Raw genomic sequence first — 25,248 nt, 5'->3', positions numbered from 1 at the left:
TTAAACCTCTATTCAGAGGTCCATTAGAATATAATATGATTATCTTAATATTTTAATGAGCATTCACTCCAAATGGAACCCTGAGTCTATTTAATCTTGAGTTTGCTGTTATAATGCCAAGTGAGTTTTAATATTGAACCCCGATAAAGTCAGTCATTAATTAGTTTTAGAAGTAAATTAGTTCGAAGCAATTTCAAAGTGCTTCAGACAAAGAAAATATCTATCAAAACACAGTGCATTAGCATACAAATTAAGAGGCAAGACTAGCTAGGAACGACATAGAAAACATTAGGCCTAAAACTTCATTAAAAAGTATATTAAGGCATTAAATGAGTAAAAAAGAACAAGTCCAGTGTGAAACAAATAGTCCTGTAAACGTGTGATAAAGAGGGTATCTTGAAATAAAGCAAAGTATTCATTACATACCTGTATCATACAGTAATAATGGTCTCTCGTCTAGCACCCCCATCAGGCCAAACAGTTTAGTTTTCAGTGTTCGCTAGTTATCCCTGCGGTGCATTATGGGAGATAGGCTCCAGTTTTAATAACCAATCAGAAGACGGAATAGTCTCATAACCCGGAAGTAATACTTCACAACAAAAATTTGCCGGGAAAGCTCCTCCGTCAACGCCGCTGCTGGCGTACCAAAGGAAATATTTTGATGTTGAGATTGTTTTTGTCTTGAGTCTAAAAAAAATTAAACCGTTTCTTGTTGTATCGTGTACCTCTCCAAATCAATATGGACGAATATGACGAACTGTTCGAGATACAAGACGACTTTGACGACCAGTTCGCCGACGAGCTGGAAGTGTTGGCTGAGATGGAGGGTGAGAAACTAATGTTATGCTAACTTTTCTAGGATTCTTATATGTATATTCCAGAAAGCCAGGTGTTCCTGGACACGGTTAAACGAAGAGTTTAAACTGATATTTTAATATGTATTAATGTCCATTCTATAGCTCGTAGCCTACTCATGTTCCTTTTAAACATACTGTAACGTTATAGCACAGAAACACACAGACTCAGTCTCAGTTAGGGTTAGAATTTCCTCTCAGTTTATTCAGACAGTTTATTTGAAAACCTCCTTTAAAATACACTACATAGAAATTAAAGGCACAGATTATTTAAATGTTTTTTTATTGGTAAAATAGTATGGCCAAAAAAACACTTCATGGTTGTATTTGTGCGACGCAATAGATGAGACATCCAGCTATCACAGTCAATATTGGAAAAATAATCTGACTTTAATGGTTGATTAGTGTAAAAGAAATCCTATAACTTTTTAAGTAGTTTGTGTCGATGGGGTGAAAACCCTAGAGCTGTATATTTTTTATCACTGTACTATTTCAGCAAATTAAAATATTCTACATGTCTTGAGCATCATTTTAGACATCTAAACCAGATTTTTGTCTTTGGGATTAAAGCTGTCAAATTTCACAGTTATGTTTGTATGATATGTATCACACTCAACTGGTAATTTTGCACTGCCCTGGTAATTCTCTAAATTTCCCCCTGGTTGTACATGGTTGCACACATGCACTTAATGCACACTATATAGTCTATCTCAGGTAGCTCTGTGTTGTTCTATATGGCGCCATGGTAGTGGAGAACGTTATCTCACTGTGCACGTGCTGTATATAGTTGAAGCGACAATAGAGAGGGTCTAGAATTTCTAAAAAGAATAAAGAAAATCCTTGTGAGAAGCTGGACCCAGTGAATGTTTGGCTTTCTTTGCTTGACTTATGACCTGCATTTTTTAAAATTTCAAATATATGTCACTTGAGCACTGATTACATGTGTATGTCTTTGCTTAAATGGCTAAAAAGAAACTTCCAAGCCAGCAAAACGCCAGCAGCAGGACACCTCTGACATAGAGCACCTCCTGGATGATCAGCCCATCAGTGAGTTCACACATAATTAATTACGTGTTTTTTGTTTTTACCTTGCTGTGTTTGTTTGGTTTTGTAATATCTCATCTTAAACCTGACCGTGTCCTTCTCGCAGCCCCAAAAGCAAAGCGGCAGAAGCAGGATGTAGGAGTGGTCAAACGTCTTTTCAACTCAACTCAAGAGAGCACAGCTCCGCTACAGAGTGATGACATCACACCGCCTTCCTCTCCAGAGCAATATGAACCCTCTGACGCCGTCAGGTAGAAGAGATGCACTTGGTGGTGTTAAACACAGTGTGAGCTGAAAGGGGACAATGTTGATGTAATGGATGTTTTGAGCTTTGGATATCTTTACATTGAATACTTTTCAATGTTCAATGTTTTATATCTGGTGCATTATTGGGAAAGCAGAACTTAATATTTTGTTTTTGTACACAGAATATTTTAATAGAGTTAACCACCAATAACTATAGCAGAAGGAGGTTCCCAACAAGTCTATATGTTATGCAAAAGAGCAATGCAACAGGTGACATGTCGTCGTGTAGAGTATTGCATTATATTTTGCATTCTGATTGTTTTCAGGAAATCCTTTCGATATTGAAATTATTGCGACAATTAATAATTTAATTACCATTACACACATTTTATAGACTAAACATTATTGCTATAACAGATGTTTTTTACTGCGGTCTTTGCGGTACAGCAGAATTCACACAGACATTTCTCTGTTTTAGGTCTGCCCAAGCCAAGTTTGATATCAGCGGCTTTGCTGCAATCACAGAATCTCCCCAGCGTCCTCCCACAGCGGCTCCAGCATCACAGCAGGTTCTGAGGCGACCTCCTTTAGAGGGAGAGTTCATCACTGTGACAGACTCCTCAGGGAGTCGGGTCTACCTCAGACAAAAAGAAGACACAGGGACAAAGGTTAAGCTCTTCTGCAGTTAATCATCTGTAATATCAGCTTTGTGTATATGTCATATTCTGTCTTTGTATTTATCTGAGTGTGTGTTTTCAGGTAGCAGAATCCAGGATGGTACCAAACTCCCAGGGTTCACTGGGGCTGCTGGCAGTGCCTATCGGTGTGTTGAGAGTACTAGAGGCTGACAGGGTGAGTGAGGCTGCTGCTGTTGTTTGTGTTTAATCTGCCGAGGAGCTGCACATAACCACACTTTAATCACATGTCAGTGCAATCAACTTAATCATTTTCTCATAATCCAAACATTTGATTATGATTATGCAAAGACAGAGAGTAGCACGAACATTTTCAACCAAAGAACCAAGTGCAGCACTTTTGTTATTCAGTTTAAATCTAATATACAGAAATGTACATGATTAGCTTGTGCATGTGAGTGAACTGGGGGGCTGTATAAATTGCAAATGGAGTTTACTTTCTTCTCTTTCTTCTTTATCTTTCTCCGTGCAGCGTCACCAGCAGGTTGTGGAAGAATCTCAGCATCTTACAGACCTGCTGACCAGGTAATTCAACACATCTGTCACACATTAACACTGGTAAATAAAAAAATGTGGTTACATTGTTAACTTTAACTTTCTTATTTTTAATTGTCACATTCCAGCAGTGTGAACGATGTGTTAGTTGATCCTGAAAGCCGAGAAGACGAAGAAAATGATGACCCTGAAGACGCAGAGGGCCGGAAGTCTCGACTCTGGGTGGACAGATTCTCTCCCCGACACTACACAGAGCTTCTGAGTGATGACGTGAGTCACCTTCAGTGTTTCTGTGTCACTTTACACCCCTTATCTACATACACACTCCAAGTGAATGATCATTCCAAGTATCTGATGCCTGCTATGTGTGTGTTTGTTTCCTCGTAGTTCACCAACCGCTGTTTGCTCAAGTGGTTGAAACTGTGGGACACTGTTGTGTTTGGACGAGAGAGGAAGTCCCGCCCTGCTCGGTCTGACAGACAGCCTCCCAACCCGAACTCATTCAAACCCAATCAACCCAATCAGAATCAGAATCGCTTCAAGACTAAGATCGAGATGACCGAGGAGCTACTGGAGGCTGAACTCGACCAGTACAAACGACCCAAATTCAAGGTAAACACACCTGCAGACTCATATTTTCACTTTAATCACCTTCAGTTGTTATGAAAGATTTAACTCGTTTTGGTCTTTCTCTAGGTGGCGTTGTTGTCTGGTCCTCCAGGTTTGGGAAAGACCACTCTGGCTCATATCATAGCAAAGCATGCTGGGTATAATGTGGTTGAAATCAATGCTAGGTGAGACAAACCACATTCAAACTGACCCAACAGCAGAAGTACATCATTATCTTTAAGTTTACAATAATCCCCCTGACCTGACCTGACCTCTGTGGTTCTGTTGATGTTGTTGCAGTGATGATCGCAGTGCAGAGATTTTCCAGAAACGCATCGACACAGCAACGCAGATGAAGTCAGTTTTAGGAGCCAACGAGAAGCCGAACTGCCTCATTATTGATGAGATTGATGGAGCACCTGCAGTACGTTCACGATCATCCATTTGTTCCTGCAACTTTTTGAATGTTAAAATCTGGTGAAATGTTCTGTAGCAGTTGTCATTTTCATTATATTGACTTGTTTTAGTACTTAGGACTAGTAATCCCATTAGCCCAAAGACTTAATATGATAAGAAAATTGCTGTATCTCAGAAGGTAAAGGAACACAGTCAAGTGTATCTATCAACATTTAACAAGTTGAATGTCAAAGATTTAAAGTGGTAATCCTTGAAGATCTCAGTTTAATTCGGCGACGCCTATGATGAGAAACGGTAAATGCTCTCCACCTGAAGCCGGTTGTAACTCTTGATTTTCCTTGCTGAAGGTCGCTTTCCGTTTTAGACAGTTTGCCTTCATCTGAGCGTCGAGTTTGATTCTTTTTCTTTGGATTTTCACTTATTTTTGAAGTTGTATCTGTAGTCATCCATCTTTTCTTTGTTTGTTCAGCCATAGTAGATGGCTTTGGCACTACTACCCTCTCTGGCAGACCAACCACTGCTGGCTGATGGAAAACGCGTCACTAACTGGGCAGCGCTTGTGATTTTTTTTCTGTGAAAGTCGCACCAGACAGCCAGTCTGTAATACTGCAAATACAAAGGCTTTCATCAGTGGGCCATAGGCTCAATCACCATCGTCCATTAACAGACATTTATTCACATGAAAATCTTGGAGATCATCATTTAAGAGACTAGCAGCTCACGTCCAGTGTCAAAAAAGATTTTATTAAAGCAATTTTTCTTGCTCTGCTGTGTTTGACAGGCTGCGATCAACATCCTGTTGGCAACTCTGAACAGGAAAGATGGACACGGCGGGGAGGCTGGTACAGAGACCACGAAGAAGAAGAAAAAGAAAGAGTCCATCCTGCTCCGGCCAATCATCTGCATCTGTAACGACCTGTACGAGAGACTGCTGTGTTTTGAATATGTAAATCGTCTCATTACGTGAATGTCTAATAACCACTGTTTCCTCTTAGTTATGTTCCTGCTCTCAGACCTCTCAGGCAGCAGGCCTTCCTCCTGAACTTCCCCCAGACTCAACCTTCCCGCCTCGCACAGAGACTTGCAGAGGTCAGAACACACACACACACACACACACACACACACACACACACACACACACACACACACACACACTGGCATAAATAAACATTTGCACATACACCAACAATCCAGGTTTACTCTGAGTTTTTGTTTGCAGATCTCACTAAAGCAGGGGATGAAGGCAGACACAGGCACTCTGATATCACTGTGTGAGAAGACAGACAACGACATCAGGTCTTGCATCAACACACTACAGGTTTGTCTCAGTACAGTGATAGTCTGTCTGTTGCATATGTATACAGTATGATTACATCACAATATGTATTCTTGTCTCTGCAGTTCCTCCACGGTCGCGGCCTCAAGAAAGTGGACTCCAGGACCATCCAGAGTGTCTCTGTGGGGCAGAAGGACCAGAACAAAGGCTTGTTCCATTTGTGGCAGGCGATCTTCCAGCTGCAACGCGCTAAACGGTACAGTGTCCTGCTAGAGTTTTTCATATATGTTTCGCTGTATTTCCTGGGTGCTGAGAACAGCTCCTTCCTTTGATGCAGCCACTGTTTGAAGTCAGTGATACATTTTAAAGAGGGGGTATTATGCTCTTATGCACATTTTAAGACATATATATAATTTTACACTGTTGGATGTCCAGACCAAACATGGGTGAAGTTTCAAATCTGTAGGTAAAAGTATGTTGGAGTAATCCCCAGGCCTCTCAGCTCAGTCTGCAGGCAGCTGTGAACGCCAGGTTTCACACTGTTTTTTCTACACGTGAGCAGCCTCAGCAGGCTTCGGAGAGCTGGCCAATCAGAAGAAAGTGGGCTTGTAGGGGCGGGGTTTCTTAAAGGGACAGAGCTGACTGAGTCGTTTCAGGCAGAGGCTGTATGAGGGCCTGCACAGAGCACCAGTGTGAGAAATTTTTTTTACTGTAAATTATGCTAAGCTACTCCCCAGGTATCACAGAGTGAAATATGAAGCTTGAAATTAGCATAACACCCCCCCTTTAAATTAAAGCTAAAGACCAAGAAGTCTCAAAAAAGCCTTCAGAAGTTTTCAAAAGCTTTTATTTTCTGATTTCCATTTATTATGTTTGCTTGATGGTGAAAATGGAAAGAAATTCCATTCAGTCTGGTTTGAAAATGTCTTTTAATTGCATAGATTTAGCTTGGTGAACTCTGCAGGAACCCTGTTTGTAATCTAGTCCAAACAAGAAGTGTTTTATAGTGGGCACAAGTCTGTCCTTTCTGTTTTCTATGAAAGACTTTTATTTTGTAGGTTTGTTTGTGAGCACGACAAAAAGAAGAGTAACGTCACACACGGTCAGAAAAGATGTTGACCAAACTTTGTTCTTGTAGGAAGCGTATCGGTGAGGGGTTTGAGGAGGCTCCGGGTTCAGGAGGTGGAGCTCAGAGGTTTCAGCACATCCTACACTTGGCTTCATCCAGTGGAGAGTTTGAGAAGGTTTCTCAGGTAATCAACACACCTTCCTGATATCTAACAATTCTAACAAAAATAAGTCAAATATCCTGAAACAAAAAGCTTAGACTGTATTCACTACATTATGATGTGTGCCATCAGGCTGAACATCTGTCTCTCCTCCTCAGGGTCTGTATGAAAATTATCTGTCCATGCGTGTGAGGGATCCTAACCTGGAGAGCGTGTGTGACGCTCTGGATTGGCTGTCGTTCTCAGACAGGCTGAACCACGTGATTATGCACGGGCAGAACTTTTCCCTGATGAGATACCTGCCCTTCCTGTCCGTCACATTCCACTTCCTTTTCGCCCACACACACGTGCCGCGCATCAGCTATCCCCACAGCCAGCACGAGGTAGAAATCACCTACAGGCAGACATTGTGTAGCAATACGAAGATAACAAATTACATTATGTATTCATTATGTATGAAGAAGGAACAAACTCATGATATATTTTATAATAAATGATCAATGAGTCATTCTTGTGTCCTCTCCAGGCCTCCACTCGGCTCCTCGGCAGCAGGAACGCTTTGTCCACCATGTTGGCCGACATCCCAGCATGCATCAGAACGAGGATCAGCCAGCTCAGCCTCGCTCTCGATGTTCTCACACTGCTTCTCGACATCATCTGCCCCAAACTACGGCCTGTATGTAGAAACATTTACAGATTGAGTTTATGTCTGTGTGTGTAAATGTAGATTCTGCTGCCCAACATTTATTCTTCAAAAAAAGATCTGAGAGAGTGTCTCTTTCCAGCCAGATAAACAAAATTTAAAGGGATGTGAAAGTATATTTTTCTTTGAACTAGACGCTGAGGGGCGAATTGAGGAACAAGTTCCGTACGAGTGATCTGGCCGAAGCAACAAAACCAATGTCCACATGCGTATTTAAATTTCAGATAGTGTGATCCGTTTATTCAGCATTGTCTTTGACAATACAAAGGTTATTCAGTCCACAATATAAACATAAAACGGATAAACTGAACTTACAAACACGTTGCACGCCAACACGGTCAAAAAGTGCTTCCATTCGCACACCTGGCTGCTGTCACCTGGAGCCTTGGCTTAACACACATAAACCAACGCAGCAGTGTGCTGTGCTCAATCTCGGTTACAAAGTGTCTCATGCAAAGATAAAATACAAACCACATTTTGGCTCCAACAACACGTTTCTTTGCAAAAAAAATTTTTATGTAACTGAAAGAGGAATTGTAAAGCGTAGCGTCAAGCTCCTGTGAGGAACTTTCAGTTTGTGTTGATTTTGGCGCCCCCTGTGGACAAAGCCGTACCTCTTGTCTCCTTGCTGATTTTCTCCTGTGCATTCATATGTGGTGGTTTTTAACAAAAAATCTCATCCTGCTTTCTTTAACAGTCATATGCATCACTCTCTTTAAATTTTTCCCTGTGAAATGTAAACAAAGGCAGCGTACAGTTAATCGCTTCATCTGACACCTACACCCCGCCAGCATTTTCAGGCATTAAAAATAACTACGTAGTAATAATCAATCTTGTCGCTGATGGTCTGGTTTGCTTTGGTAGGTCATAAAGAGACATCAGAATTAATTTCTGTTTCATAACCAGTGAAAAAACTCCTCACAGGAGCTTTAAAGTGCATGCATACAATGCCATTACAAGATAAAGTACACAAGACAGCATTGACCCTCGTGCTGGTGAGAATCTTCTACTTAAACATGAGAAATGTGGCAACTTATAGTTATTGACAGAAGGTCTATTTTATTTCTTTTCAATAAAACAGAAACATTAGAGTTCAGTAGTAACATTAGTGATAATATTTTAGTTTATATTGAGTTGATATGAATGTAACTGATTGCGTTAAATGTACCTTTTATATTGTCTCATATTGAACCCAGACGCCTGAATTGAATCAAAAACACATCTTGACAGAAGTTGTGATGTCACCAAATTTTCTATAGTTGACCAAAGAATAGATGCAATATTGTACATTGAATTAAATGCATTTCATATAAGGTCAGTAAAACGTTCAGTCACTGTGTCTAATCTTAAACTGTGTGTGTGTCATCCAGGTGAACCCGCAGCTCTTCAGCACCAGAGAGAAGGAGCAGATGCGGGAGCTGATCGACACCATGCTGGCATACAACCTTTCATACAGGCAGGACCGCACACCCGAGGGGCAGTACATGTACATGCTGGAGCCGTGAGTATACACACATTCACACACACACACGCACTGTACTGTACTCTGGATGTGGACACATGCAGAGCAGATGTGTGTTTCTGTGGTGTTGAAGGTCACTACTCTTGTCCAAACTGTGGTTCTCTGCATGCAGGCTTAGAGAGTAATCCCCTTAACACCCCTTATGTGTGTGCGTGTGTGTGATGTTGGGAGTATGGGAGCAGAGTAGCAAGCCGCAAAGCCTTACAGGTGGGGTACAGGTGGATGGAAAACGGGTGAAAGGATGGGTAAAGGATATTAGAGGGAGATTAGTGGGAAAAAGCAGGAGACACAAACTTAAAGGAGGGAGCAGAACTGTGAGACTTTTTCTTGGGACTTCATTTTTTGCTGAGGACATCGGAGAGTTTGCCGTTGTCAGAATGGGATAACTATCCGCCCGTATCAGCCATGCCGTCCCAGGCGCAGGAGCAGCGAGGATCACAGGGCGGCTCCTTCCTGCAGGCTCGCTGTGACCAGGTTCTGGTCACCAACGACTGGTGCCTTCCTCTGGTGTTAGCTCTTCTACTTCTTCTCCTGATCTACACCTTCCTGTACCTGCCCTCTCTGGCTCACCACAACGTCACCCTCTAACACCTCACGGGTGAGGAATTGGGGCAGCATTTTGGATGTAAATGTTTAGCATTACAGACAGCGGATACGCCCCGTCCCAACTGGATTATTTGATTGGGCTGCTCCCTTTGGACTTTGATGTTGATTGGTCAGACTGTGGCAGAGTTATTTATGTTTTTTTAGAGGCTGAGAATAAGCAGAGACGTGCAGAGAATAGAGCGGGAGAAATGAGGGGCGTATAGATTTTGATCTGGCTTGCGTGGGCACTTTGAAGCCATAAAGAAGCAACTTATTTTTCTTTTTGGTTAACAGCTGTTTGTTAGATGCAAAGTGATGAAGTAATGTATTTATTGGTGGCTCAGCAATATTAATAACTGATGGGGAAAATCTGTAAACTTTTATTGTTAATTTTATATGTTTTTATATATTTTATATGCTAACTTTTAGTATTTATTACTGTTTATAAACCATTTTTGCCTACAGAGAGGTGAACAGTTTTTACCTTCCCTAGCAATTTTATGTCCTTGTAATAATAAGCCATCAGCTATATATCTTTGTAGCAAAGGCCAATATTATTGTAACATTAACAAGCTGTTTTACAGTTTCCTGACTTCCATGGTCTATACCAAGGACTGTCTATAAAAATAGACGACGAGTCTCCATCTGCTCTCATTGTACAAAGTTGAAGCCAAAATTCCCCCCGTGGCGGGCGCTGCCATCTTGTGATGGTGACATCATTTGGAGGCAGAGCTGCGCAGTAGAGATCGTTTTTTAGTTACGTCTCCTCTCGCCATTCCTCCTCTACTCTGCTAGTCCGGAACAGGTCTGCTGCAGGAGCCGTATTTGTCAGCAGAGCTGTCAATCATCCTTTTTGCAGCATCAAATAAGTCATTAAAAATAAACTTGTCAGAAAAATTAACACTTGGACATAAATCAGCATGATAAGAACTAACTATAATGACAGAAACCATGTTTGAGAAAAATGTATTTGACGTGTATTTTGATTTTATAGTTTGACTCATGTCCCATCTGTTAACATGGAGGAGGCGGGCTTTATGAGCTATACTGCAGCCAGTCAGCAGGGGGCGATAGAGAGGCTTTGGCTTCACTTGTCGGGAGCTGTCATGTCGTCCATCTTTTTATACTGTCTATCCAAATCTATTGCAGAAAAAAAATCGCCCTATGACACAAGACGCCAAATTCACCCGTGCTCATTGTCCATTGTAGCATCTTGTTCTTCAGTATATTCTGGTTTTTGTCCTGTCCATGAATGCGTAGTATTGTCTGGAAAAAAACCTCCTCCTGCTATCTTTAAACTATCTTTTCCACTCCTCAGTGTGATACTCTGCAGGGGAAGACGTAAACAAAGGCTCTCTCTGTCTACACGCTCGAAGAACCTATCATTTGATTTGGAAAAGATCAGAGACCTGATGAAAGACATGAAGATTAACTAGACAGAAATAGCCTTTTTGCTGCTGATAGTACGGTTTGCTTTAGCAGCTCATATAAAGGCACCAGTATTACATTTAGAGCGATTCATTAGCAGCTCGTCTCCAGTTCTCCCAAACATTTAGCGACCCCTCCATCTTGTCGTAGCGGCTTCATTTCGTTAGTTCGCCTGTCTAGTTGTGCTTTCATGCCTTCTTTGAAACTTAGTCGGACTTGTGACAACTTTTTTTTTGGTTTTCCATATCTGATTTAAGGTCTTTTATTCCCTCCACCACCACCTCCCTCCTGTCGCCATTTTCACTTGCACTAGCATTGCCTTCCTTTCACGTTTATGGTTCCACGTTGCTCTGTGACACGACTCTCTCTTCTTATTTTTGTCCCCACTCATCGCTCTTCAACCCACCGACTTAGGAACTTATGGGTTATTATTCCTCTCCATGCAAAAGCTCTTTTCTATGCTGCCATACCAGTAGCAAGGTCACCAGAAGTCTGTTTCAGAAGGGCCCGATCAGACAGGACGCGTTTTAGCAGCTGGGGGTGGCTTTTTTGTCGTCGTTTTCAGTGAGAGGCTTTTTGGGCGCTGCTTTTGCTTTGCAGAGCGCCTCGCTTTTTAGGCTCTGTGCGCCTCGCGTTTTTGAGGAAACGCTCCGAGCGCCTCGAGATGAAAAAACTTCAACTCAAAGCAGAAAAGCGCCCGACGTCATGGGCGTTTTTTCTCATTGTCCAATCGGATGAAAGGAGAGGCGAGCCTTCTGTCAGTTTACAATGTAACGGTTAGGTTAATGACAGCTAATGATTCGGTGGTTGCCTTAACAACAGTAGGAAAAAAAAGCTGCCCCCAGCTGCTAAAACGCGCTGTCTGAATGGGTGTTTACTTCCACAAAAAAGGCAGTGCGGTGCGCCTCGCGTTCTACAGCCTGCAAAGCGCGTCCTGTCTGATCGGGCCCTAACTAGCTAAATAAAGTGTACCTTACATTTAGTGAAGGATTGGCTCTGTCGTCATACATGTAGATGATACAGGTGTGTATGCTCCTGCCTCTAACAACTACACAGTTACTATAAGTGTGATAGTGAGGGGTTAAACTAATTAATATCAGCTGCACAGTGTAAAGTTCTGATGGAAACACGTCTGATATTCTACAGTGATAACTAACTGTACATAGACTGGTTTTATCTTATGATATATTTAGGTCTCTCAGGCACTGAGTGAGAGTTTACTGGCACATACTGTGTGTGTGTGTGTATGTGTGTGTGTGTGTGTGTGTGTGTGTGTGTGTGTGTGTGTGTTGGAGAAAGATGGAGATCAGCTGTAAGAGGATTAAGGATTAGAGAGTGACAGATTCAGGGTTTTATTCTGGTAAAAACATAAACTGTGGCATCAAAACGGGAAGCTTTTTGTCATTTTATTTGTCATCTTACGAGGGTCACCTGCGTGTCAGCTGCAGGCTGTAATGAGAGGGTGGTGTGACCGTTCTAGTTTTGTTTATTTAGACTATATTACTCACTATACGTGTGTGTGTGTGTTTGCAGGCGTGTTGAGGAGGTGGTGAGGTTCCCAGGCCTTCCTCCGCGCAGACAGCTGACGTACCAGGCCAAACAAACGATCAGCAGAGAGATGGAGCAGGAGAAGATGAGGAGAGCCGAGCAGCTGATGCTGCAGAGAAACCCTGCAAGGGTGAGACCTCACTAACAGATGGTGTAGCAGTTATATACAGCACGGCCTGTAGACAATCAGGTCACTCTGTAGGTTAATAATATAATGTATTTATAATCCGCTGTGTCTGTGTGCTGCAGAAAGAGGCAGAGAAAAAGAGCGCTGGCTCTAAAGCCACCAGGAACCACGAGCAGAGGCTGGAGAACATCGTCAAACAGACCACAGTGGAGACCAGGGTGAGGCACACACACACACACACACACACACACACACACACACACACAGCTGGAGAAGTGGAAAGAGAAGTCAATATGGCTATTTTCATTAAAGATGAATCTGCTGAATATATTTGCAATAAAGAGATTTGTTGCATGGTCTATAAAACATAAAAAAGCATTGAAAAGTAACACAATCATTCACCAGAGTCAGATGTGATGTCTTCAAACTGCTGTTATGTCTTCGAGTGAGCCCAACACAGAGAGATGTTCAGCTTTCTGAATTTTGAGACTAGAAAAAGTGGGTCGTCCACACACTTGAGAAGCTGGAAACATCACATGTAAGGCCTTTTTCATTAGAAATATACATGCACGACAACAAAAGACTTCAGCTTTAGACATGAATCTCTGGAACTGATTTAATCAAACCTTCATTTAAGCCTCAAAAACACGAGGATCCCCTTGTTTGGAATGTTGTTGAGATACAGGAAAGTGTTTCAAAATCATCGTAATGAGCGTGTCGGTCTTGAAACACAGAAACTAGGCGGATGTAAAGAGTGGTGAACGTCCAGTTGGGCATTTGCAGATAAGAAGATACAAGTGTTTATCTGACCTCTGTAACGTCATGAGCAGAGTTTTGCGCTCACATTAGATGAACACAGTACATACATCTACCTGTGGTGAGTGATTAGCTTACTATAAAAGAGGGGTCAGCAACACTAGCTGACTTACTGAGGAGGTCAGCACTTTCTTGAGCCAACGCATTTAGACACAAGAGTCTGAGTGTGATTCTCAGCGACTCCTGATCCACACAGTGTTGGCGAACCAAACATCCATCCACAGTTCTTGGCTGATTGCAGTTGTTTAGTAGTGCCCAGTGGTTGTTTGTTGAGGTCCCTCTCCAATCAAACGTGTCTTTACATTTGTTACTTTATGGGATGTTTGAGCTTCTCTGTTGTTTCCACATTCATCTATTGAAGGCAGGAAAGTGTCTCCATGCATCCATCATGCACAAAATGAGAAATACTTCTTCTGTTAATCATAAGAAAGAATAAACTCTGCTGCATCTCTTAGAACAGGTAGGAACATGCAGATATTGAGGAATAAAATAAAATCCACACATATGTAAGGGATAATGTATGGTGAGCAGGTTATCACGCAGTGGAACCTCGAATCCCTAAAACCCTTTATCTTTCCATTTTCGAGTTACACTCACAGCGAGAGCTGCGTCCATAGCAACGGTTAACTCTGTAGCCTTCTAGAAATGAGCTAAGCTAGCTGTTATTACTCACATTAAATAGAAACATTTCCACTGATGGTGAAGTAAGACACGGTGAATGTGACCGCAGGAATCAGCGCAGCACCTGATTGAGGTTTTCTGTCTCGTCACTGTCAGAGTCTGTTAACATTTTCTTTTCCAATCACCGTCTTTAAACACCGCCGTATCCCGTACTGTGTTCTGTTTAATGTTTACTTCATGTGCCGTCTTCAGTTTTGTAGATCTCTCTGTCGTCGCCTTCAGTTTTTGCATCGTTTAACCTTCATTACTTTCTCTCTGCTGTTTTGTGTCTTTTCTTGTTTTCCTCTCAGTAAACAAACCGATGTCAAATTTACCAGACTTCTTTCAGCGGATTGATTCGATCACAGTTAGTCCTCCAGATTGTGTGATTAGAAACACATCCCTAGCAACGGTCTGTTCTTCATAACATTAGTCTGTTAATGAGAAAAAACAGACCTCGGAATGCCGTTATTAACCAATCAGAATCAAGTATTTAACACAGCCCTGGAATAACAATGGGTATGGATGGGACCATGAAATCAATCACTATGAAGAAATGTCTTGCTATGATACAAAACCCTTTTGACTTTATTAAAATAAGTGCTCTATCAGTAAACTTCATTATAACTTCATTAACGTTATCACTTTTGGGGCGTCTGTGGCTCAGTGGTAGAGTTGGTCTTCTTTCAGTCCAAATGTTGGCGTTTCGATCCCTTTCTGCTGCAGTATACATGTTGAAAGGTCCTTTGGCAAGAGACACTGAACTCCAAATTGCACCTGAAGGTACAGCCGTCAGTGTGTGAATGTGACTTATAGTGTAAAGAACAAGACAAGAGAAGTACTATATAAGTGCATTTACCATTTATTATGTAGGCATCTAGTTAATTGGGGAAGTAGAATTGAGCCTCCCATAGTTGTTTTAGTTGCTGCCTGTAGGTGGCGCCAGAGAGGGGCAGCCATCATCTGTTAACACTGAGCATCAGAGCCCCTGTGCGTGAGCTGCAGTTATAATAGATCAGTAATGAGTGGCAGAGAGAGAGAACCTCTAGAGGGCAGAAAGGAGGACAATGAGGAGCCACTGGGTGACGGTCCCTAATGGTGAAACTGTGAAATGAGGCTAATGAGAGGTGGTGGTGTGTGTGTTCATTGTTAATGACCTTGTTATTAGGGACAAAACAGAAACTTCCTCATTAACTTCATTCTCTACGTCTCTTTGTATTTGCATGTTTGTGTTTTGCAGCCGGAGGTGGATTTCTTCGGTCGAGCCGTCGCCCCCAAACCTCAGAGGCCGCAGCCGTCGTCAGACTCAGGTACTGTGTGACATCAGAGCGCTCCGTTTATCTAAACTCTTCACAGACTGTTTAGTGGAAAAATGCCTCAGGGCACATCTGGTCCAAACCCACAGCAGAGGTGATTACTGATGTGTGTTATGCAACACTGCTAATTTAGATCTGCTGCGGCTCACTGAAGGCAGCAGATCTGTCAACAACTCAGCCGCCTGCATGATGTTAGGGTATCATATTTCTGTCAGCAACATAAAGACCAGACACGCCCGATCTGCAGCTTTCATATCACACGTGGACTCAGCAAACAGAATGTCAGATTTTATGGTTTCTGCAAGTAAAAAATAAGTATATCACAACCTTTTTTAGAAGTCGTTGCAGCACCAGAAACCATGGATTAGTTTCTGCTCTGCGGCCTGCCAGTCGCTTTGTGTCACTGGAAACAAACGTGACTGCTGTGTTCAAATGCATCACAGTTCCAGGCTATAAATAGCACAATTTGCATAAACAATGGAGCTCTTGAACAGAATCATGGGGCTTCTTCTCTCTCTACTCCAACAGGGACACTTGGGGTGAATTTAATTAAAAACACATTACTGCTCCTCTTTGCCTTCTTAAAATATCCAGAAATAAAAATTGCATTTTTATAGATACAATGTTTCTCAAATATCCTTTTAAGATAGAAGAAAAAAGATGTTTCAAAATATTCTGTAACAGGCTTCTTTGATTAAATATAATACAGCCTTAAGCTGTTAGGTGAATGTACAAGGAGCCTCATTCACCTTCATTAGACTTTAAAAAACATCATATAATACAAAGTGTGATGCCGACTAGCAGCGCTGAGAGGGGTAGAGCACGAGGACAGAGGGAGGGAGCGGGTGATCTAAAACTTAGTTTGATCATGAAGCCTGATGCTCCTCTACAGCTCTGTGGTTTATCAGCAAAATATATGAACTACACAGCAGACTGGAGTCTGTTAACAGTGACAGACAGAAAGATCTGCGTGATTAACACAGATCCACGTTATTAAACGTCTGTGTCCTCCCCGTGTTGCGTTATTATAAACTACGATAAACTGATCGCAGGTTACAGCTCCTGCAGCATGTGGAGATGTACTTTATAACTGTAACTGTGTGTGGAAATACGGACAGATGGCGACCTTATTGGGCCAGGCACAGCGCATGAGAAACACACAGATCTGTGATCTTCTCTTTAGTGAACCAACAGCACATGTAACGGAGAAAAAAGAGAGAACATTTTTAAACTCCTTAACAAAACACAAAAAAGCAGCAGTCACAACTTTACAAACATTATACGAAAAAACCCCACAGAAAAATAACACACACCACATGGCTGCAGAATTACAGTTACATTACTAGGCTCAGTGGTCGGTCGAATTCAATCAGAAGGTTGGTGGTTTGATTCCCAGCTCCCTCAGTCTACATGTTGACGTGTCCTCGGGTAAGGCTCTGAGCCCCACATTGCTCCCAGTGCTAACGATGTGTGAATGTGATGAGTGATTGACAGTCGGGCACTTTAAGTAGCAGCCTGTGATGTAGTGTAAACGCACTTTGAGTGGTCCCCAAGACTAGAATAGCGCTATATAAGTGCAGTCTATTTGTAGTCAGTTCCAGTGCTACTTCAGAGGTGTCTACTGTGTTTAATTCTGGCTCATGTATTTAAAAAGCCCATTGTCATGTAGGGTTTGGGCCAGCTTTACCAGATGGAGTAATCTTTGCACCTCCTCATACTGATCCTCACTAATCCAGAATTTCAAACTCTCTTAATATAAGATTATTACATCACCTAGACGGTGCCATTAGCTGCCTAAATACACTTAAACAGTTTTGAATTATCACCTGTGCTTTCCTGGTAAATTGGGTAACACAGAAGCAGATTAAGTGCTTAGTGGTTGTTTTAGATAAAAGTGGACCCATTCAAATCACTCACCTTCCTGGAAGCGCCGCATTATAGAGATTGATCAGCAGGGTAATCGAGGCGGAAACGCAGAGCTGTGGCTGCTTTTAGGTCAAAGCCGGAGCAGCGACTGAAACGGGCACAGCTCTTAATCTCTGTGTCCCGGCTTCATTGTTTCACCAACACCTGCGACATGACATCACCTGCTTTTTATTCACTTTTTAAAAGCTGTCTCCGTTAAACCTCAGTGGAGATGATTATTCCTTTATTAACTTCCTGATGTACTCAGGGATAAGTGCACACACACACATTCACTCTGAAACTTCCATGTATATGGAACTGGTACTTTGATATAGCATATTATCTGCAAATTCAGTATTTAAATTGTGCAAGCTCCTTGATTTGTCCGAGAGGTCAAAGTCCTCCTGTGCAGAATGACCCTGTTCTGTGTAACGTTTCGGCTCCCTAATGTTTGTTTGTTTTGCCTTCATGCAAATTTACCTCCTGCATTCGTGCCGAGCGAAAGGATGCAAAGCGTCATCACGATGATGAGAAAAATTATTTGTTATTATTCATTTCTCTTTTTATCTTACCTTGATTATTTATATTATTTCTTTTACCTATTGCCACTGTCACAATTTGAGCCGGATGCATCGTGGCAACGAGTCACATCTACACCACGACCACAGGATGTGTCTTCTGATATGGTTAGACTCACTGCATCAGTTAGGGTTAGATAACTTGTTGCCAGCTGAAACATATTACTCACTGCAGTAATTTTCCAATGGAAGGCTCTTACCTATTTGCTCAGTTAAATCCAGGTGTGTATAATACTATATACTTTTACTGATTACTGTTACAAATTAAGCTGCAGCCATGGATTAAACAGTGTTTACCTTGTGTCAATCAGTTTCCTGTCTATTAACTGTTACATTTAGGGGCTAATCTTTTGAGCTCATGTCGTAAGAAGCTCCTCTTCTCCTCTCTCTTCTTTTGATCAGCTCTGCAGTGTACTAAAAAATACCCACAATGCTCCTTTTTTTTTTTACCTCTCTCTTTAGGTGAGAAGTGTGCAGAGTTTTGCATGGGAACTGCGGTCGGCAACAGCGACGTTTGGTTCCGCTTCAATGAGGGAATGTCCAACGCTGTCCGACGAAATGTTTACATCAGAGAACTACTGTAACACACCCACACACACACACACACACACACACAGATCTGTATGTCCTGTCCTGTCTTACGTGTAAACATCCGAATAAATGAAACGATGCAGCTGTTAAATTCAAAACAGTCTTTATTTTGATTGACAGTGTAAAGAGCCAATAAAAACGTGTTGTTGAACATTTCTCAGCAGTCCATCAAAACAAACCTCTAGAAAGCTACTCAGTGCTGAACGCTCACACACACACACACACACACACACACGCACACACAAACACACACACAGTAGTCTTTACATAAATTAAAAGCATTCAGGAGTCAATAAATAAACGTGGGAAAAGCAATAATGTGTGTGTGTGTGTGTGTGTGTGAAGGACAGAGAAGGAGTGAGTTAGTGCAGCGTGAGTGTGTGTGGGTGTGCACGATTCCTTAGTTTATATGCATCCGTGATTGTGTGCGTGCACGTGCGTGTGTGCGTGTGTGACCACTAGAGGATCACACACTTGCCCTTCTCCACCCAGGGGTTGGCTCTCATCAGCTCCGGGTTCAGGAACGGGTCCTCGCACACACAACCCTCGATCCACTTCACCAGCCTGCCGAGAAACAGCCACACACACCGTCAGCAAGAATCTGATACTCCGTACATGAGAGGGCTTTTGTGTGTTTGTGTGTGTGTGTGTGTGTGAGGACGGCCCACACTCACTCGGTAACAGTGATGGAGGACTTCTCTCTGTTGATCGCCAGCTGATACTGAAGGCTCTCCACCTCTCTCCTCATCTGTGGGACGTCTAACTCCTCCATGATGCTACGGCTGATCACACAAACGCACAAAAACAAGATTTAGAACAGATTTAGTTCAAGCACTGGGATATCAAATGAAAACTTAGTGGGAAATTTAAATGATAAATCAAAGTTCGGGCTGCACCCTTAAAAGTTGACGGTTCAAACCATCAGTCGAGAAGACTCGGAGCGGACTTGAAATTTGTCAGTCAAATCTCTGTCTCTGTTTTTAAGCTGCGTCACTGTACGCAAAGCAAGAGCAACATCATGGCCGGCTGTAAACTTTACAAAACAAGTCTCAAAATCACCCTTCAGACGTCAAATTATCTGCAGATGTCTCCTCCTCTCCAAAGCAAGAAGACAAGTCATTAAAATCACTAAACACTGAATAAAGCTTCCTGTTAAAAATCAGTGTCTCTCCTGCAGTCTTCAGCAGGGCTTTGGGGACAGGGAGCCGCGCTGCTGCTAAATTTAGCTCTGCTTGTTTGTTTTATAACTTAAGATCCAGACGACGGATGACTAAAATCCTTCATACCGTTAAAAATGTGACTTGAGAGACCAAGAGAGTAGTACTTTGACTTAAAGGGGGGTTATTATGATAGTTTCAAGCTTCATATTTCACTCTGTGATGCCTGTGGAGTAGCTCAGTATAATTTACAGTTAAAAAACTCATTTTTTTCTCACACTGGTGCTCTGTGCAGGCCCTCATAAAGTCTTAGCCTGGAATAACTCAGTCAGCTGTCCCTTTAAGAAACCCCGCCCCTACAAGCCCACTTTCTTCTGATTGGCCAGCTCTCCGAAGCCTGCTGAGGCTGCACTTTGTGACGTCACAAAGTGCAGCGTGTAGAAAAAACTGTGTGAAACCTGGCGTTCATAGCAGCCTGCAGACTGAGCTGAGAAGCCTGGGGATTACTCCAAGATCATTTTACCTACAGATTTGAAACTCCAAACACGTCTAGTCTGGACATCCAACATTGTAACATTACATATATGTGTGAAATAGCATAACACCCCCTCTTTAAGTAGAAATACCATCATTTTGAAATACTAAAAGCAGAAAAACGTCTCCACCCTCTGTATATAGTTTAATTGTTTAAAAGACAATCAGTAATTTCACAGCTGGGCGCTGTAGCTTAAAGCAAACACAGGCCACTTGGGGATTATTTTCAGCGGCGGAATAACACACATGTAGTGCTTTATCGAGCATTAGGACTGTGTATGTGGGATGGACTCTAAATAATTTACAGTGCCCGTGTTCTTTATAATGAAGGGACATGTCTTTCAGTGCAGCAGTGAGGCTCACAGATGTGTTTTTATAGTTTTGGGACAACAACTGGAGCTCTGTGACGCAGAGAAATAAACAAACAATAGTAGGTTGTAGATAAATTCAGTGTTGGTTTTGGGCTTCTTATTGGATTGGTTGAAAATAGACATTAGTTTGTAATGTAACTTAAGTCAAATTTGAGACGTTTTTAGCAGGAAGATGCTTTTCAATACTTGGTGAAAAAAATGTATTAACTTTTGATGTGTTAACATTTAATACAGTATGTCAAAGGTTGATGTCTGACCCTTGGGTGCACAAGTCGAAAGAAAAAACAATACTTTAAGAGATTATATAATAAATATAATCTGTATATCATATACAGTATATGTACACTACTTAGTTGCCAGTTTCTACCTTCATGCAGGATGGATTTACTGCAGGATTGTTTTATATATAAGCGGCCTCCTAGCTAAAAAGGGCAGTCTGAGTGTACTCCTACTCTATATCAGCAGAATAACTAGTAACATTCAGTTAAAGGTTGTGTGCTTAAAGAAATAAGTATCTGGAAAATGGAAAATGATCTGCACTTGTATTTGAAGTATCCTAAATTCTGCCCCACCCTGCCACAGACCACATACAGCAGGAAGAGAGAGAGAGAGAGAGAGGAGAGTTCAGGGCCGACCATAGGATCAGTTTAGTCCTCTCTACTGGAAACTGCCTCTCTTTCCCCTCCTCCTCTTCCTCCCTCCTCCTCTTCATCTTTTTAATGGATGTGAGTAAGTCCGCTACCCGGTGCCCGTTTCCTCCAGCAGCATCCATCCATCCCGCTGGAGCCAGCTGTTCCATAAAAAGGCCTCCTCCTCCTCCTTTTCCTCCTCCTCATCATTTAATTATAACATCCTCTAAATGTGCTACAGTGACACATCAGCCTCCATCATTCATCACTTACGCATATTTCAGGCTCTTGGTAACAGATTTACAGTGAAATAACTCGATTTTGACGCAAAAATCGGTGTTTAAAAGGATGCAGCGAATAAAGATGCTAACTGTGCACCTAAAGCATCAACATATACGCTCTAACGCAGATGTATCGTGATTTACGTGTATGGAAACCCTTTAAATCCCCCACAAACAAACAACCGCTCTTACCGTCAGGCCTACCGGAGAGGACCGCGGGTCGAGTTTGTGTTCAGCCGGCTGATGGAGGAAGAAAACCGGGAAGTGACAGCGATTATTTGGGCTGAGTGTCGGTGGAGTTTCCCCAGCAGAGGAGTCCGGCTTCAGTGCAGGCAGGAGGAAGAGGAAGACGACGAAGAGGAGGAGGGGGAGGAGGAGGAGGCTATGTGCGCGGCGCAGGGCACTCCCCTGCGCTCCTCTCTGCTAGCGACTGGATGCGGGATGCGCAGGGCGGAGAAAAGAGGAGCGGGAGCCACACCGCCCTGGTTTGACAGTCAAACGAGGTCCAGAGGCGAAGACGCACCTGTATGGAAATCCAGGAGCAGCACTAAGGCCGGAAGGGGGGATGGAAACACGCAAATGAGGACACGCTCCGCAGGGAAAACAAGCAGGGAGATAATTTTCCATCTAGATGACTAAAGCTGATGAAGGTTTCTGTGTTTAGATCCCCCAGGGAGATCCGGGATGATGAGAAATGTGACGTTAAAGACCGGAAATACTGGAACACACTGATAAAATTTCCTCTTATTTTCTACATTTAATGTCACAGGAAAAAAATAGAAATGGGACAAAACTTGTATAAGAGCAATTATATGTATTTAAATTAAATTGTACTCTGAACGAGATTAGTAAAGTGATGTCTATGTTTAAGTTAATAGCTTAATCATAACGTACATCACAAAATACTATAGTATGAATAAGATACATAAACTTCGTTGTATAGAAATTAAAGTGTAGAATATGAAAGCTGAAATTTAATAAAGTCTACAGTACAGATTTGTCTTATAAAATGCAGATTGTAGTATCCTGATGTATATGTTTAATTTCTAGCAAATATATACTTTGTCAACTAGAGCAAAAAAAGTATTCTTGACTGGCATGAAAGTTAACCTACTGCCTACAAGTCAATCACATTGCATCTGGTATGTAAAGAAATCAAAGAAAAATGTTACCATGGTTGAAAAGAAATTTACTTTATTCAGAAAATCAGTATAAGCTGATAGTTGAAAGCTCAATACTAAACCATTTGCAATTCCCCAAAAACATGTTTACATAACAAAACGTATATAAAATGATCATGTACACTTTACAGTAGGTTTAGATGATTCTTTAATGCCTGCTCATTTCCAGGGTAAGGATCAACAATGGACTAGGAATGACTTGTAAGTAAACAAGACCTCTTTTCACTTGTCTTCAATTTGCATTCAACACCTTACAAACGTAACTTAATGTAAAGCATGTTCTAAACATTCAAGATCAAGTATGCTCAGTCACACATTTCAATTTGTAATCTCATTTCAATTTGTTCTTTCAGGTCCCGAGCAGCAGTTTTCTGACTAGTGACGCCTTCCAGTAAAGGTGATGGCACCTGCAAAAGACAAGAGCAGATGTTAGTCAAATCTGTGCAACTCAATAGACATATGGTTTGCAGCATCAAGACGCTCTCATTCAGGTGTAAGTAGCGTTTTCATTGGCTGTTCCACACATGTGCAACATAAACACCCACCTTTTATTTAACTTCAGTCGTTCGTCGGCAGTATGAAGAGTTACTTTCTCATTTGATGAGTCATGAATCCAACTGCAAGAAGAGAGAGCTCAGTTTTAATTATCACAAAGAAGCTACCAGCATCATGTGCATGCTTGAAATCCAGGAGCCTCAGAATAAAGTCAGAATCAGGAGCTGGAGTTCAGCTCTCATAGTAGGTGTCAGAAAAGTATATTTTAAGTTTGTCATCACAGGCTAAATGAGTTATTCAAACAGAAAAATGCTTTGTTGACTCACCAGCTCTCGGTCCCAGCAATATCCTGGTCTGGAAGAACTTCAATCTTGAATCCTTGAATAAAAATACAAGAAAAAGTTAGGAAAGAGTGGCTATTTAGGGTTGAAAAGAGCACTAGTGCACGAACAAGAGCCTCAGAATAAAGTCAGAATCAGGAGCTGGAGTTCAGCTCTCATAGTAGGTGTCAGAAAAGTATATTTTAAGTTTGTCATCACAGGCTAAATGAGTTATTCAAACAGAAAAATGCTTTGTTGACTCACCAGCTCTCAGTCCCAGCAATATCCTGGTCTGGAAGAACTTCAATCTTGAATCCTTGAATAAAAATACAAGAAAAAGTTAGGAAAGAGTGGCTATTTAGAGTTGAAAAGAGCACTAGTGCACGAACAAGAGCCTCAGAATAAAGTCAGAATCAGGAGCTGGAGTTCAGCTCTCATAGTAGGTGTCAGAAAAGTATATTTTAGTTTGTCATCACAGGCTAAATTGTTTAGTCAAACACAAACATGCTTTGTTGACTCACCAGCTCTCAATCCCCGTAACATGGTGATCTGGAAGAACTTGAATCATGGGACCTTGAATAAAAATAGACAAGAAACGGTTAAGGAAAAGTGGCTTTTTTGAGGCGAAAAGAGCACTAATGCACTTAATTGGAGCCTCAGAATAAAGTTAGAATCAGGAGCTGAGTCTCAGCTCTCATAGTAGGTGTCAGAAAAGTTAATTTTAGTTTGTCATCACAGGCTGAAAGTGTTTCACATGCCAAAATATGAACTCACCAGCTCTCACACCTGGCGATGCCTTCAAGTTTAGTTTCAGCACTCATACTGGAGTGTTCAAGGATTGAATTCAAGCATGTTGTCGGTCTTCAGTGCACCATCACACAACACCGTTCATCCCCGAGCCTCCCCATGCTCGGCTTCTATTGCAAGCAGAAGGGTGGTTTACAAAAGGATTAGAGACACAATCAAATTAAATCTCATAGAAACCACTTTGAAATTGTGAATAAATAGAGCCCCAGATGAAGGTTTAAAATAGAAGTTTCTGTTCAGCTGTAACAGATGCAGAGAAGGTCTGGTTTTTAAACGCACATTGAAAAAGATAAATCCATTTAAGTATACAACTCCCACACAATAATTTGCATATTTAACCCGTGCTTCCTCGTTTCTCTGTGTGCTGCATACTGTTCCTTGAGATCAAAAATAAACTACCATGCTCAAACTTTTGCCTGTAGTAATAACAGACGAAATTTCAATACATCATCAGGTAACACAACGTTATTGTACGAAAAGTTAACGCCCTTATTAAAAGAAAGGACTGCTCTTGTTCAACAATTAAATTTACCCTTTTAGAAATGGACATACCACGTGTCAGTTAGCAGTTTGGTTTGGTAGATCTGCCTCTTGCAGTACAGCCACGTGCTACGACTCAGAGAAACATGTAGCCTACATGTAATTACATACAATGTCAGAAAGGTATACTCACTTGTTTGACTTCAACTGATCACCAGCTGGGCTTCTATCAGACAAAGTGACCTGCTTTAGCCATCTTTGCTGCTAAGGGGTAAAATTAATAGAAAGTACTGAAAGACGCAGGGACGTTCCACCTCCCCGACTGCCATGCTGTTAAATAGAGAACAGG

At 41.8% G+C, this 25,248-nt stretch overlaps 2 protein-coding genes, 1 long non-coding RNA gene and 4 other non-coding genes across 8 annotated transcripts; 1 reads left to right on the top strand and 6 right to left on the bottom strand.

Moving 5' to 3' along the window:
• The first annotated feature begins 739 nt into the window (after positions 1 to 739).
• Positions 740 to 18,735, top strand: chtf18 (CTF18, chromosome transmission fidelity factor 18 homolog (S. cerevisiae)). The gene is made up of 22 exons (XM_069665826.1): positions 740 to 827; positions 1,827 to 1,901; positions 2,005 to 2,149; positions 2,623 to 2,812; positions 2,904 to 2,996; positions 3,312 to 3,364; positions 3,463 to 3,604; positions 3,722 to 3,946; positions 4,031 to 4,128; positions 4,244 to 4,367; positions 5,142 to 5,278; positions 5,356 to 5,449; positions 5,580 to 5,678; positions 5,762 to 5,892; positions 6,775 to 6,889; positions 7,024 to 7,248; positions 7,392 to 7,541; positions 8,939 to 9,069; positions 12,637 to 12,781; positions 12,901 to 12,996; positions 15,495 to 15,564; positions 18,516 to 18,735. The coding sequence occupies exons 1-22, from the start codon at positions 740 to 742 to the stop codon at positions 18,635 to 18,637; spliced, it is 2,748 nt and encodes a 915-aa protein (XP_069521927.1). The 3' UTR covers positions 18,638 to 18,735.
• On the bottom strand, positions 18,731 to 21,979 carry gng13a (guanine nucleotide binding protein (G protein), gamma 13a). Its single transcript, XM_069665827.1, has 3 exons — positions 21,809 to 21,979; positions 19,319 to 19,426; positions 18,731 to 19,208 (listed from the first exon to the last, which is right to left on the bottom strand). Exons 2-3 carry the CDS (start codon positions 19,414 to 19,416, stop codon positions 19,103 to 19,105), a joined length of 204 nt encoding a protein of 67 aa, XP_069521928.1. The 5' UTR covers positions 19,417 to 19,426; positions 21,809 to 21,979; the 3' UTR covers positions 18,731 to 19,102.
• An 819-nt stretch (positions 21,980 to 22,798) lies between these two features.
• LOC138595150 (uncharacterized) lies at positions 22,799 to 25,224 on the bottom strand. Of its 2 annotated transcripts, XR_011308455.1 has the most exons (7): positions 25,093 to 25,224; positions 24,387 to 24,529; positions 24,134 to 24,185; positions 23,877 to 23,928; positions 23,619 to 23,670; positions 23,343 to 23,414; positions 22,799 to 23,204 (listed from the first exon to the last, which is right to left on the bottom strand). It is a non-coding gene; the product is annotated as an uncharacterized lncRNA (long non-coding RNA). The 2 variants fall into 2 exon arrangements; XR_011308456.1 differs by lacking the exon at positions 23,619 to 23,670.
• LOC138595446 (small nucleolar RNA SNORD60) lies at positions 23,488 to 23,578 on the bottom strand. The gene has a single exon (XR_011308494.1). It is a non-coding gene; the product is annotated as a small nucleolar RNA SNORD60 (small nucleolar RNA).
• LOC138595445 (small nucleolar RNA SNORD60) lies at positions 23,746 to 23,836 on the bottom strand. Its single transcript, XR_011308493.1, has one exon. It is a non-coding gene; the product is annotated as a small nucleolar RNA SNORD60 (small nucleolar RNA).
• On the bottom strand, positions 24,004 to 24,093 carry LOC138595444 (small nucleolar RNA SNORD60). Its single transcript, XR_011308492.1, has one exon. It is a non-coding gene; the product is annotated as a small nucleolar RNA SNORD60 (small nucleolar RNA).
• On the bottom strand, positions 24,264 to 24,353 carry LOC138595449 (small nucleolar RNA SNORD60). Its single transcript, XR_011308496.1, has one exon. It is a non-coding gene; the product is annotated as a small nucleolar RNA SNORD60 (small nucleolar RNA).
• Positions 25,225 to 25,248: the final 24 nt, after the last annotated feature.

The sequence above is a fragment of the Semicossyphus pulcher genome, unplaced genomic scaffold (genome assembly GCF_022749685.1).
Source record: "Semicossyphus pulcher isolate SPU_LCO1_2020_fin unplaced genomic scaffold, fSemPul1.0.p SCAF_17, whole genome shotgun sequence".
Taxonomy (NCBI): Eukaryota; Metazoa; Chordata; class Actinopteri; order Labriformes; family Labridae; genus Semicossyphus; species Semicossyphus pulcher.
Note: the sequence above shows the minus strand (reverse complement) of the source record. Positions and strands in the feature narration are given on the sequence as shown.

Bases quoted from the DNA above. Each gene is read 5' to 3' on its own strand.
- gng13a (XM_069665827.1), bottom strand. From the start codon at position 19,416: ATGGAGGAGTTAGACGTCCCACAGATGAGGAGAGAGGTGGAGAGCCTT. The intron at 19,209-19,318 runs GTGAGTGTGGGC...GTTTCTCGGCAG, and splicing joins TCCTCCATCACTGTTACCGA to GCTGGTGAAGTGGATCGAGG.
- chtf18 (XM_069665826.1), top strand. From the start codon at position 740: ATGGACGAATATGACGAACTGTTCGAGATACAAGACGACTTTGACGAC. The intron at 4,129-4,243 runs GTGAGACAAACC...ATGTTGTTGCAG, and splicing joins GTGGTTGAAATCAATGCTAG to TGATGATCGCAGTGCAGAGA. The intron at 7,249-7,391 runs GTAGAAATCACC...TGTCCTCTCCAG, and splicing joins ATCCCCACAGCCAGCACGAG to GCCTCCACTCGGCTCCTCGG.